Source organism: Leopardus geoffroyi, chromosome B1, assembly GCF_018350155.1.
Source record: "Leopardus geoffroyi isolate Oge1 chromosome B1, O.geoffroyi_Oge1_pat1.0, whole genome shotgun sequence".
In the NCBI taxonomy this organism is placed as follows: domain Eukaryota; kingdom Metazoa; phylum Chordata; class Mammalia; order Carnivora; family Felidae; genus Leopardus; species Leopardus geoffroyi.
The window spans coordinates 39,492,216-39,506,873 of NC_059327.1; the positions used below are offsets into that span (position 1 = coordinate 39,492,216).

Below are 14,658 nucleotides of genomic sequence, written 5' to 3' on the forward strand. Positions count from 1 at the left end.
ACTGGGCGTGCTCAGCGTCTCTGGGCTGACCCACTTGGTCGCCATCATCAACTCTGGGTGACTTACCTGGGTAGAAGAACGGGGTCCCTGTCCACAGTCCCTTCACGTCCACAATAGGGTACAGGATAAGCAGGATGAAGAAGGCAAAGGAGCTCAGTGTGGTGACATAGGAAATGGACCTACAAGGTGAACGGGGTGTTTCAGGCTCCCGAGGAACGCATCCAGTATCAGCAGGACCAACCCACATGAAAATGACATGGTTTTCTGTACCTACCACAGATTTTTGTTTATTGGAATAAAGCCTTCATTTTCAGAAATTTTCGTCAAAGCAATAGAAATAAGCCCCTGAAATGGGGGGGGGGGGGGGGGGGCGGGGGGAGGGGAGGGAGAACGTTAGTTTTTTATATTATCTCAAAAAAACCACTGTGTTTCAAAACTGGAAAATACATTAATTGCTTAAGGAGGGCTGAAAATTGTGTTTTATATTTTATTCTTTTAACTGGAAAAATATTTTCAAGATGCATAACTAAAGATATTCTCAAAAAAATATTCTTAAAAACATCTCCAAAGCATTCTTCTGAGTTGAAGGTAAAGTAATTGATAAATTAGAGAGGAAACATGAGGGATAAAACAAACAGCCAAACTTTCAACTCTGCCACCTGGAGATCTGGAAGCAGACCTTTGTAAATGTGCTGTCTGCCTGGTCTTTCTGGTCTGGCTTCCCACCAGAACCCACACCACTTCCTCAGGCATTCCTGGCCAGCTGGGTGACAGCAAACACTCTTATTTATAAAGACATTTGGCTAAGAAAATTAATCTGAGAGTTTAGGTATAAAGATTTGTTTCTCTCCATTACTCCAGTGAAGAACGCAGCTACTGTGATGTGGTGATAGCTGCTATCCGTTGCTGCTAAACATTTTCTTTGAAATATGCGTGTGGAAGGAATTTCAGTGAGGAACATAGGTTACTTACTAGAAAACAACACCAGGCAGTGAATCTGATCAGTATGTCTTTGGTCTGGTCCTTGTAATACAAGAGTATTTTTCCTGCCTGGAGAGGAAAACACAGATGACCAAGAGACCTGCTTAAGGTGTATTTGTATTTCATGTTCATCCACTGTCCTAATCACTCGTCTGCCAAGCACGCTGCTAGATGCTGGGATTACCAAGAGGGATGGAACGTCACCCCTGCCCTAGACAACTAGACACCAAGGCACAGGGGACAACTCGGGAGGGGAGGAAACGCCAGAGAGGAAGTGCCATCAGGTTGAGGCTACGACTGCAGAGCAGGAAGGGCATCTGGGCAGAATGGAACAGCATGCACAGAAGCATGTCAAATGGCTGAAAGGGCATGTGTCCCTGAGCTGCAGGTAATTGTCAAAGGCTAGAGGGTTGGGATGGGCGGGAAGATGGTAGGCAGGTGGGCTTGTGGGTCTCTCTGTGAGGCACAGGCTTTCTCCCATAGGTGAGAGGGAGCTGAGGAAAGCCACTCCCCTACCCCCCCACCCGCCCCCAAAAAAACTAGTAACAAGGGACGAGCTCTGACGGCCTGCCAGATGGCCCATTCTGGCAGCAGTACAGAAGGGGACAGGGTGGAACTAGAGGCAGAGAAACACTTTAGAAACAGTACAATCTGGACTTTGCATAAAAAGTCCCTGAAATTAGGAAATAACTTCTGAAAGCATAAAAGGATAAGAAAATATTCATAATAATTTGTAATTAAGCTAAAATTTATGAATGTTTTCTATATGCCAGTTCTTAGAATTGTACATAAATTAGCTTATTTAATCCTCTCAACACCGTCATGAGGTAGATGCTGCTGGAGCACAGAAGGATGGACGTGCTGAAGGCTACCCAGCTGGAAAGTGGTGGAATGGGGTTCAGACCCAGGCGGTGTGGACCCAGGTCTGCGCTCTGAACCCCATCCTAGGCTGCTCCCACAGGCACAGACTTACCTCAAGAGCAAACACAGGGATTAAATGAACGTATGTAAAAGTACCCACTGTGAACCATAAAGTGCAACAGAGATAAGTATAAAGCAGTATTTCTAAATATGAAATCACCAAAATGCATATGCTTTAGACCTGTACCATCCAATATGGGAGCCACTAGCCTCATGAGCCTATTTGAAATTAAATTTAAATTAATTAAAATTAAATGAAATTTAGGGGCGCCTAGGTGGCTCAGTCGGTTGAGCATCGTACTCTTGATTTCAGCTCATCAGGTCATGATCTCGCAGTTCGTGGAATCAAGCCCCACATCAGGCTCTGTGCTGGCAACATGGAGCCTGCTTGGGATTCTCTCTCTCCCTCCCTCTCTCTGTTCCTCCCCCACTCATGTGTGCTCGCTCCCTTCCTCTCTCTCTCTCAAAATAAATAAACATTTAAAAAAAGAATAAAACATGGGATGTCTGGGTGGCTCAGTCAGTTAAGCATCCGACTCTTGATTTTGGCTCAGGTCACGATCTCACTCATGGTTCATGAGTTTGAGCCCCGCATCAGGCTCCATGCTGACAGCTAACAGCACAGAGCCTGCTGGGATTCTCCCTCTCTCCCTGTCTCTCTGCCCCTCCCCTGCTCATGCTTTCTCTCTCTCTCTCTGTCAAAGTAAGTAAACATTTAAAAATTTTAGTAATAAAACTTAATTTAATATAATTAAAAATTCAGTTCCTCAGTCATGCTCGTATACCACATTTCAAGTTAAAAGCCATATGGACATAAAAAACATTTTCATTGTCACGGAACATTCCATTAGTGCTGCTTTACAGGCTTCTTCCTCTTCCAGTTAGTTCTGCTCAAACAATAGTTTCAAACATCAATAAGGAGAACATTAGGGGATAAAAGTCTAGGCTGTTCAGAATTTTAACAAAATTGCACATAAGATACACCAAGAACCACCTATATTGACTCTGGCATAAAATATGCATAACCTGAAACCATACAAAGTGTATATGAAAGAAATGTGCCAAGTGACACTGAGGCTTCCCAACATCACCAGTACACTCCAGCAGGGAAACCTTTTTACCCACAAACTGCTGTGCTTCTTTGCTAAGATAAGCCACATAAATAATGAGAATCTGGGGAAGCATATAGGAATTATACGGAATTATTTCAATGTGCTAAATTTTAGCAAATTCTAGTTTTGACCATTTGTCACATATAAACAGAATGTATTATACCACAGAGGATATGCTTCCAGTTACTTAATGAAATAGTTTTTTGTTTTGTTTTGTTTTTTTTTTTTTTTTAATTTTTTTTTTTTTTCAACGTTTATTTATTTTTGGGACAGAGAGAGACAGAGCATGAACAGGGGAGGGGCAGAGAGAGAGGGAGACACAGAATCGGAAACAGGCTCCAGGCTCTGAGCCATCAGCCCAGAGCCTGACGCGGGGCTCGAACTCACGGACCGCGAGATCGTGACCTGGCTGAAGTCGGACGCTTAACCGACTGCGCCACCCAGGCGCCCCAATGAAATAGTTTTTGAATTAGTGATGAATCAATAATCATAAGCTATATAAAATAAACAAATACCTGAACTCCTAAAAATGCCATCACAATGGAGTTGATGGTCCCTAAGATTCCCTCTGGATCGTAGGCCACCTCGGTGTGATAAAGCACCTTCACAAAGCAGAAAAAGAAGGCAGAACCCAATGACCATGAAACGCACACAAACAACTCAGAGACTAAATACAAACTTGAGTACACTCCAGAATTCAATGTTTTTTGTTTTTGCTGCAGAAATTCACTGCCAATTTGTGGGGATTACAGGCAGAATACTTCTGGGCGACAAAGTGTGGGGTGTGTGACACCAGAAGGAACACAGAGCCCAGGGACAAGCCGTGGTCCAGAGCAGCCACTTCAACCTCAAGTGCCCTGGGACACAATGCTTCCCCACCCAGTTCCAAAACTGTGCATAATACCTTCATTACTGTTAGGCTTATTCAACCTGGTCAACCCTACTGTAACATCAAAAAGATGTTCTTTCCTAACTTCTCTTATGGCAAATTAACATTTAAAAACATACCTGTACTAGGGCACCTGGGTGGCTCATTCAGTTAAGCATCTGACTCTTGATTTTGGCTCAGGTCGTGATCTCATGGTTCGTGAGTTCAAGCCCTGTGTCAGGCTCTGTGCTGACAGTGCGGAACCTGCTTGGGATTCTCTCTCTCCCTCTCTCTGCCCCTCCCCTGCTCATGCTCTCTCTCTCTCTCTCTCTCTTTCTCAAAATAAATATTTAAATATGTGTGTGTATGTATTATTTTATTATAAAACAAATGTTATTATGGAAATTGCAGAAATTTGGAAATATACAGTGTAGCGGATGCCACAGTGTATCACGTAGATATCCCCCTGCCCCACTTCTCTCAGGACTAAAGCATTTGTTTCCTGAGCTGGCAGAAATATTAATGGCCAGAAAGCTCTCAGCCAAGTCCCTTTTCTGGATCTGTCCCTGACTGAAGAGAGCTGCCTCTCCAGGAGCCACACTCCCTTGCTGGGGGTAGTCTGTATCCAAACCAGGGTTAACAAGGGCCTGATCTCTCACTCCAGAACAACTGTAAAGCACCAGCACAGCCCCCCCACCCCACCCCCCCCCCCCCCCCCCGGAGATTAACTAAGGCGGTATGACTATAAGGCAGTCCAACTGCCCCTTCTGCGAGTTCCTGATCCCTTTGATCCCTAGCAGGTGTCAATCCCAAAAGTATGGCCTGATAGGCTCCCTGCATACGAATCTCAGACTCAGACTCAGCTGCCAGGAAGCCCAACCGAGCTATAGGAAAAAGCACGCTGCCGCATGCTTGACACAGTGCATTCACACTTTCAAATCCAAATTAATGAATACACACATTTAATGTACATTAAATTTCCAAAATCAGCAAACTGTTCAACTAAAAATTAGTTCCCATCACAGTCTGCTAAACGGACAGTTTCCAGTTGACCAGCCCCTTCCGTTTTCCCTCACTTCAGACCCCCCAAATGTCTAGTTCTAAGTGCAAGCTAGGCTCACTCACGGCCGAAGAAGGATGCTGGTAAATGTGGTCATCGCCCAGAAGCAAGCGGTCAATGTAGCCAGCAGCTCCTCCAGTACAATTTGGATACTTCCCCAAATCTCCAATGCCACCAGGTCCGAGATAACCACTGGGAAAGAGAACATGTACTTCACTGACAAGACTTCAGAGGGGCTCAGGGTATATACTGGCAATTGTTGCAGCCCAACAAGTGGCTTCACACAATGCAACCCCTCGGAGCCATGTTACCCTCCAGCAATGCTTTTTGGACTTGACTGCTCCCTGCGTGCTAAGGTGGGAGGCCAGCCTGCGTTCAAACTGACCCTGAAAAAGCCTCACGGAGACATTCCTCTGGACATCCACCCAACTCCTCTCCCAATACGCACTATGCCTCAAAGAAGAAAGAGTGAAAGAGAATTCCTCTTGGGAAATTTGCAAGCTATCACTCCAGAAGCTCTGACCTGGCAGAAAATGACATGCAAAAAGGGATTACGTACATGGGCTCACTTACGTAGGACATCCAGGAACAGGCAAGAAGAATGTCAAGCCCAGCCAAATGCTTTCCAGCATCAGAATGAAGAGCCACTGGGGCCAGCTGAAGATGATGTCTCGAAGGGAAAAGCAGCTTCTCTCCTGAGTGAGGGGCATAAAAACACATATATGAACTACATGCAAGTAGAATAGGAAAAAAAAGATGCATATATGTATTGGGGAAATTCTGTGTGATTCCTCTCTGGCCTTGATGGTAGTAATATAAAACTAGATGCACGTTTATTTCATATGTATCATATGGTCTAGCTGCCCCTCTCCATGAAATATCATAATAAAACATTAGTTAAAAAGACAGCACTGGGTAATTCCACTCCTATACCCAAGAGAATTGAGAACAGATGTTCACACAAAAACTTATACACAAATACACATGGAATCTTTATTCATACTAGGCAAAGAATGGGAATAAGTCATATGCCCATCAATTGATGAATGTATCCAAAAGGTGGGACATTCATAAAACGGAGTATTATTCAGCAGTAAAAACGAACGAAGAACTAAAACATGGCACAACATGGATAAACCTTGAAAAATATGCTAAGTGAAAGCCACCAAACAAAAAGGCACATATTATAAAATTCCATTTATATGAAATGTCCGTAACAGGTAAATCTACAGAAACAGAAAATAGAGGAGGAGTTGCCTAGGGCTGGGGGAGTTGTGGAGAAACGGCAAGTGGCTGGTAGTGAGTACAGGGTTTCTTATGGAATAACGAAAATGTTCTAGAACTGGATAGGGGGGATGACTGCACAACTCTGTGAATATACTACATGTCACTGAATTGCACATTTCAAACTTGTGACTTTTACAGTATGTGAAACATATGTCAATAAAGGTGTCATTAAAAAAGCAATTAAAAATACATTTTTAAAAAGGAAAATGAAATTTAAACTTTTGAAGCTGTCCTGATTGAAAGAAGGAGTATAGCCCACCTATCCTTTTTTTTTTTTTAAGTTTATTTATTTTTGAGAGACAGACAGCATGAGTGGGGGAGGGACAGAGAGATAGAGAAAGAGGGAGAGAGAATCCCACGAATCCCATGTGGGGCTCGAACCCACGAAACCCATGAGATCATGACCGGAGCCAAAACCAAGAGTTGGATGCCCAACCAACGGAGCCACCCAGGCACCCCTAGCCCACCTATTCTTGGTGTCACACCCCACCCCTTACTCTATCATGGTGGCTGTGGAGGAGCCTCCACAGACCTTAGGTCCCACACATGGCTAACCAAGCCCATGTTCATGTCTACTCTCGCTTCACCTTAAGAAAAGCCATAGCAGAGGGGACACATACAACAACAGAGTGGGCAGAACAGGTGAAGGAACAATGATCCAATCCCCTCCAAGGACATATAACTGAACAATCAATGCAGGGAAGGCCAAGTGAGTGTGGGGTTCAGTGATGAATATGCTAGTTACATATACAGAAAAGAGCTAGAAAGCAAAGACAACTTTATAAATTAAGTAGGATCCCAAGTGGAAGAACTTTAATACTTCTTCCTAAATTTTTACCTCTACCAGGGAAAAAAAAGCTCCACCTGGGTAAACTCACTGAGCAATTTATATTAAGACAGAAAGCAATCACAAGGGGCGCCTGGGTGGCTCAGTTGGTTAAGCGTCCAACTTCAGCTCAGGTCATGATCTTGCGGTTCGAGGTTCGAGCCCCACATCGGGCTCTGTGCTGACAACTCAGAGCTGGAGCCTGCTTTGGATTCTAGGTCTCCCTCTGTCTGCCCTTCCTCCACTCGCACTCTGTCTCTCTGCCTCTCTCTCAAAAATAAACATTAAAAAAAAAAAAAAGAAAGAAAGCAATCATGAAAGAAATGAAACTCTCACATACTTCCTACAAATAAATACTAACTAGCCAAAGACAATACTGTCATTCTCCTCCACCCTACCTTGGCATTTTTCCTCCAAGTTGAATCTTCACAGCATATATATAGACACTGAAATGTTTCATGAGTTTCTATATATCTTATAATGCAAGGAACTAAAAATTTGGCAGTAATGCCCCAAAAGACTAAACTAGCAAACTGGATGATGGTGATATTATTTAATGCCATCAAAATGCATCTGATCACTGGACACTTAAAAATTTATTAGGAGGGGACATCTCATGTTATGTGTTTTTTCCCCATAATAAAGAAAAACGATTGATGTAAAGACTAAATAAAAATAACTAATTGAAGGAAAAAAATAATGCATTTGACTAACAGAGTCTACTGACTCAGTCTACTGACATACAGTACTGTGCTCAGCACTAAAGAAGATTCTGAAAATCATACAGTGATTTCTGCACCCCCAGCCCCACCATGTTTAAAAGTAGGTTTTCTCACCGAGGCACAGCTTTCAGGCACAGGTTTGGCAAAGATGAGCTCTAACACGGCAACCACAAAGTAGGTCACCCCCAGCCGCTGGAGCACACCAGGGATTCGCACCTTATCCCAAGACACTATAGAAGGCACAAGTTAAGTAAAGTGTTAGCCAGAATTCCTCTTCCTGCCCAAGACAACATTATTTTTTTCTAAGGGGGAAAGCATACCTCTATTGTACTTAAGTAGACTTTGAAGCTCTTGGAGATAGTAATACATATGGGATTCAGCTCAACCTCACAGCTGGAAGTGGCCAGCTGGGACATGGGGACAAGAATACGTGTCTTCCTTGGGTGTGGGACAAAGCAAGGACTACCTGGGCCCTGGGGTTCCTCCCCTGGCCCTTTGTCACACCGGGCATGGGTTCAACCAGCTCTCACATCCACCATCAACTTGCAGAGCCAGCACAGGCCACAAATAGATTCTCCCTGTCCTACAGGCTACGTGACTACTCACTGGAAGAGTGTGACCACGTAATGAGCCCTACAATGTATCCTCCTGGGAGCAGTGGTTCACTTTTTGAAGATCCACTGAATCAACTATTATGTGACACCTTTCCTTATGACCCCAAATGGAAGTGACCTCTACCTCCTCCTAAAGTGCTTCTGAGCTGAAGGGACCACATGACTCTTGTCCAGGTAACTGTGTCCTGTTTTACTAATGACACTGAGTACAGCAACCTTGAGTACAGCAACCACCAATTTCCCTGACTCTGACGCTGGTCCCAGGCACAGGGTGTGTGTCCTTCCCTCAAGCTTCCCGTGTCGCTCACACTGCTAAACAACAACAAAGATATTCCTTCCCAGCAACCCAGCAGGCATACAGGTGATAACCAAGGTGGATTGTTGAACTACCACACAACAGCCTTATTATGAAAGCTGATGAATCCAAAGAGGCAGGAGAACCAGGTGACCTGATCTGGCTCTACTCTGTCCCTGCACTTGGAAGATCACAGAAAGCACTTTAATCTCTCTGGGACTCAGAGTCTTCCTTTGGACAGCAGAAGGATTTGAGGAGTCTTGGAAGCTCCTCCCAGGTCTGAAGTCCCAAGATAATAATAATAATACCCGATGCTATACAAGCATGTTTACACTTTTCTAATAACTGTTCTTTTTGCAAGAACCTGAGATGAAGGAATTATATTTTTTTAATTCTGATACATAGTTTTCCTATTTCAACCCAAATATATACAAAAACAGGGGAAAAAATACTTACATGGACCAAGGCAGTAATTGGGGTTCACAATGAACATTCCTATACAGATTAACAAGAAACTCCTCCATCCAATTTTCCCCATCAATTTGAGTTTTGAACATCCTCGCTGCAATATGGAAGTCATTGACAGAAAAATCGAAGATCCCATAATAAATACAAACCTAAAAAAAAAGACAGCTATTAAAAGGTGGCCATTTCTAGGGTGGTTTTACTTTTTCATCTATATGTCATCACTATTTTATAATCTACTACATACAAGAAGCAACACCTGATTTTCTAAAGTGGCTAATTATTGAAGTAACACTGGAGGAGGAATCAGAAGGTAACCCTGTTGGACTATAAGGTTTGTGCACCTTCAAGTCCTATCTTAGAAGGAAAATTCTTCAGGGCTGAGTGCAGTTTCCAAGGACAAGACTCCCTTTTAGTTGTCAAAGACAACAATGATGAAGAAGATGCTACAATCTGCAGAACCTGACATTCACTAGCACACCCTCAAAGTCCTTGAGAAACAATGCATTTCAATCATTTCTAAATTCACTCTTTTGCCTGGAAAAAAAAAAAAAGGAAGTTTTATTTTTTTCTAATTTTGTCTGAGCCACCCACCTCTTTTCCTTCCTTTTTACTATACTAATCCTTGAAAAAAAAAAAAAGCCAGATTAGCAGTCTTTCTAATTACTGGGTGTGGGGTTAACAGAAGATGAGAGTTTGCTCTTTGGTTCCCCCAGCTTCCTTTCTTGGGGTCACCTAATTGGTGTGTCTAGTAAAAGTGTCTAGTAACAGAACAGAAACCCATTTCCTATAGGGAACCTTGTAAAGAATATACATAAGTAATTACCTAGTCTTCAGACATATAAAACTTCCTCCTCCCCAAACCCATCTCAAAAAAGAACCCTAGCTCTCCTGCAAAAAACCCTGAATGCATATTAGTGATGGAACCCAAGGGATCAAAGACCTAAACCAACAGCCAGTACTGCCTCCTAAAGATGGAACAAAGTTGCTCCAAGAGTCACGAGCAAAGACACAAATTCCACATTGTACAGGAAGTCAAGGTCCCTTAACAAGGTGAACAAACCACAGATGATCAGTGATGGAGTGAGTCACTCACTCCAGGATTATTTTACATTTTAATTTATTACTATCATTACCCTGTTACATACCTTATCACAATTTCCTGATGCCAATACACTACATTTCTCGCAGGAACTGATTTTTATATTTATTTTCAGGATGAATGGGATTTAACTACATATTCAGAATTTATGATTTCCTACAAGATTCCAGGATCTCGAATACCATATCTACAGTAACAAAATGTTCCCTCTGAAATCACTCATCTTTTATAAGCAGGCCTTATGCAAGCCCTGTGCCAAGTATAGGAACTATCCAGTAACACAATTTACAGAAGGACCTCATGAGGGCAGACACCTGTGAGTAACATAGGCCTGTGGCCCAGAACTCAAGGCTGGTCTCAGAGAAAGGCTCCAGCATCCGCTGAAAAAACAAAAACCTGGATGACCTATGGAAGAGCTGGTGGGAGACTGCAACTCACCATGGGAATACGAGGTCGGCCACCGTCAGTCCTGGAGAATAACACAAGAACAAGAGTAAGGAAAAGGACTCTAGAATGTAAATACATCCTAAATCTAGATTGACACCATTATATACTGATATATATGGAAAGTAAACTCACGCAAAGAGTTCACAGGAAAACACTGGGAAGTAACACGCACAGATACTCCCTGGAGACTCTGCAACCGGTCACTAGGCCTGAGACATTTCCTAAGAACATAACTGGGCATGGGAGAGCCAAAGTAGCAGTGTGTAGACAAGTCTGTTATCTCCGAGCAGTGTTACTCAAAATCCATTCTTAAACCAACTACTGAGCCAGATTCACAGCCATTACTAACCACCACTCAGGACCAACCTGAGTTCAATGGCACCCCTGAGGAGGACCATGAGTCGTAGAAGATAGAGCTCCCATGTGGCTGGAATAAAAGCATATCTGGGCGCTTGGGTGGCTCAGTCGGTTAAGTGTCCAACTTCGGCTCAGGTAATGATCTCATAGTTCATGAGTTCGAGCCCCACGTCAGGCTCTGTGCTGAGAGCTCAGAGCCTGGAACCTGCTTTGGATTCTATGTCTCCCTCTCCCTCTGCCCCTCCCCTGCTTGTGCTCTCTCTCTCAAAAATAAATAAACATTAAAACAAATTTTTTTTAAGAATATTTTTTTTAAAAAGACATATCTACAATATGACAAAAATCGTTTACAACTAAATTCTTAACAGCTTCTGCAGAGGCCCATGGTCCTGCAGCAGAGCTCAGACGTCTACATGTTACCACAGTGAACCACTGCAAGGCCACAGCACACAAAAACAAGAACAAAACAAAAAGGGTTAATGGAATCATCCAAAGATCATCCTATGGGGGCAGGAGCTCAGCACTCAAAGGAGGCTGGTGGGGCATCATCTCTGAGCTCCTGAGGGGATGCTGACAGGTTCTCTTGACCACGCTTCTTTGAGGGGTTCTACACAAGCAATGCTACCCTAAGGAAATATCTTACCATTCCAACTTGAGTGTTTGAAGTACCAATATTTTCCTCCTCCATAATTAACGAAGACCATAAGGATGAGAGCTATCCTGTAAAGCAGCAAAGGGCACACTTTCAGAGCTTGCACACATGACAAGGAATGGCCCAACTGTAAGAGACACATTTATACTCACAAGGGGCAGTCACAACACAGAGGACACTTACAGAGCAGGAAGCCATTCTTTCTAATCACTGTAATTAAGGCCCTAACACAAAGCCCTTCTGTTGCCAACATTTCCAACATGATTTTTTTTTTCTTAATTTTAGAGAGACAAAAGACAGCATGAGTGGGGGAGGGGCAGAGAGGAAGAGAGAGAGAGAATCCCAAGCAGCTCCACACTGTAAGCACAGAGCCTAATATGGGGTTTGATCTAATGAACCCTGAGATCATGACCTGAGCTCAAACCAAGAGTTGGACGCTTAGCCAACTGAGCCACCAAGGCGCCCCTCCAACATGATTTCTTAAAAGAAAGTTACACTGACGCTAAACTGTGTAACTTGAAAACAAAGCAAACATTTCCCGTCACTCAGTTTCACACTAATCACTTAGAAGTCTCAGGTTAAAGAACTGTAATAGAAGGCATACAGTTGTTAGAGCTGAGGGCTCAAATCATGGGCCCTCCTCTCTTATGAGGGCAAGACTCTTATCAGTTACCTCAATGTGCTTCTCTGTAAGAGGGGAAACACACCCACAGGGGCCACTGGGACTACTGAGGAGAATAATGTATATCCTGGTGCCTAACCAGTGCTTGGCATATTTTAGGCACTTAATAAATGTTAGTCTACCTGAGAACATCTCATTTCTAAAAGCGGCAAAATGAGAATTAAAAAAAGAAAGAGGAATATGATAAAATAGACTCTGAATACGTGACTGTTTGATGCTAATTCTGCAGGATACTGAAGAATGAAGACTTTAGTGTGTCAGTGAGGTTATTGCCTGGCTGTCCCACTTAGTCCCCAGGCGACCTCGGGCAAATTACCTAACTCTTCATCAGTACAACAGGCATATTAAAAGTTTATACCTCATAGGGTGGTGGAGAGACTGAATAAATTATGACAAGGAAGTGCCTGGCACAGGGCAAGAATTCAAAAATTGTTACCAATGTTCATTACTCTCATTATTGCCTGGCTTCAAATATACACCCCAGGAGCACTCACCATCTGGGGAGGCTGGGACAGAATTATAAGGTTATCACTGGAGTTTAAAAGCCCTCCGTGGGCAGAAATGGAAGGCCTGACACCTAGATGTTTATTTTCAGCTATATAGGTTTTTCTTTTTAAGGTTTTACTTTTATTCCAGTTATCATACAGTGTAATATTAGTTTCAGGTGTACAATACAGTGATTCAACACTTCCATACAACACCTGGTGCTCATCACAAGTGCATTCCTCAATCCCCATCACCTATTTCTTCCATCCCCCACCCTCCTCCCCTCAGGTAACCATCAGTTTGTCCGCTATAGTTAAGAGTCTGTTTCTCCATTTGCCTCACTCTCTCTCTTTTTTTATCCCTTTGCTCATTAGTATTGCTTCTTAAATTCCACATATGGGTGAAATCATATGGTATTTGTGTTTCTCTGACTGGCTTATTTCACTTAACATCATACTCTCTGGCCCCATCCAGGTCATTGCAAATGGCTCAAGCTATACAGTTTTACGCTTTATTTTCAGAGTTGGGTCCTGGCCCTCACTCTTCTACCTGAACTCTAAAAGAAAAACAACTTGTTGTATGACTCTGTGGATTTGCCACCAAAAGGGCCTGATATTCTAGCTGTTCTGCTAGCAGTGGGGAAGGGCCAGGACAGACACCAGCAACGGCTGGTGCTTCACTTCCAGACTGGCACAGCCTCCCATTTGGCAAGCTGCTCACGGGACACAGGGGTGCGGATGGTCATAGAGGCCCCGTGTGCAGCTGCCTGCCCACAGGTGAATGACCTTAACTCAGGAGAATCTACATACCAGTGGAAACGTTCTGGCTGTACCCCTCGACTCCTCTCTTGCAACTATTATATTTGCTATCACGACAGTTTTTGAGAAGGGAGAGACCACTGATTTATTTTTACAGCAAGAAGTCCTGCCTACCCTACAAGGTAAATGATATGTAAAAACACCTTAAGTTAGAAGTGTGTTTATGTGCAAACATGTGATCCTGGAATACCTGTGCCCACCATGTCCCAAGGGAGCCCCACATACCCCCTGAATGTGTCTACACAGCGAAGGCGCGGAGGTGAGGCAGGTGGACACCATCCTCCTGGTTGAGTATCGCCACCGAGTGAGTCTGCCCTGCTTGGAGACCCCAGCTCCTTCAGAAAAACGGGGAGAAAAACATGCCGGTTCATAATGCTGGCAAGTAAATTTCAGTTATCTGTTTTTTAGGGAAGAAATTAACAGAATAGAGAGTAAAATTCGTCCTAAACAATCCTTTAATTTGCTTTTGTAAAGATTCCACCCAGAGGTTTAGTTTTCCACGTTATTTGGTTTTTGTGCCGTCTGCTGAGCCTGCAGCTGCCATGTTGATCAATGACCACAAAGAACTGGTCCATGAGTGCATCTGGTACAAGGCTACAAATAAGTATGTCCATAAATGGACAGCAGTATGTCCATAATGAATTTAACACAATATGTTTAACCATCATAGGAGGCCACTGATTTATAGATTTCATATGGATGTCTCTTATTTTTGACACCCTCTACCTAACTGTATTGACTCAACAGTGCTGCCTGCAGAGTGAAAAAATGTCTCCACATCGTGCATACAATGCAGCCCAAAGTTCCAACTCACTAGAAAAGAGAAGGGGATCCTGACCTTCACCAGAGCCGAAGAGAAGGCTGCTTGCTCTTTATTAAGACTACAGAACACATGACCTGGCCCTCTACAATATAAATAACATTAATTAAGCCAGACAATAAGTATTATTAAACACAGAATTA

At 43.3% G+C, this 14,658-nt stretch overlaps 1 protein-coding gene across 3 annotated transcripts in view; it reads right to left on the minus strand.

Annotated features, from left to right (window-relative positions):
- The window catches only part of HGSNAT (heparan-alpha-glucosaminide N-acetyltransferase), a 54,540-nt gene that overhangs the window by 3,263 nt on the left and 36,619 nt on the right, over positions 1–14,658 (minus strand). For 2 of the 3 annotated variants that reach the window (XM_045458498.1, XM_045458492.1), the window contains exons 7-17: positions 13,921–14,030; positions 11,701–11,777; positions 10,692–10,722; positions 9,143–9,303; positions 7,892–8,007; positions 5,516–5,637; positions 5,008–5,134; positions 3,530–3,616; positions 973–1,050; positions 275–345; positions 67–179 (exon numbers count right to left, since the gene is read on the minus strand). In XM_045458498.1, coding sequence (XP_045314454.1) covers positions 67–179; positions 275–345; positions 973–1,050; positions 3,530–3,616; positions 5,008–5,134; positions 5,516–5,637; positions 7,892–8,007; positions 9,143–9,303; positions 10,692–10,722; positions 11,701–11,777; positions 13,921–14,030 — 1,093 coding nt within the window. The remainder of the gene's footprint in view (positions 1–66; positions 180–274; positions 346–972; positions 1,051–3,529; positions 3,617–5,007; positions 5,135–5,515; positions 5,638–7,891; positions 8,008–9,142; positions 9,304–10,691; positions 10,723–11,700; positions 11,778–13,920; positions 14,031–14,658) is intronic. The other variant, XM_045458509.1, reaches the window with a different exon arrangement.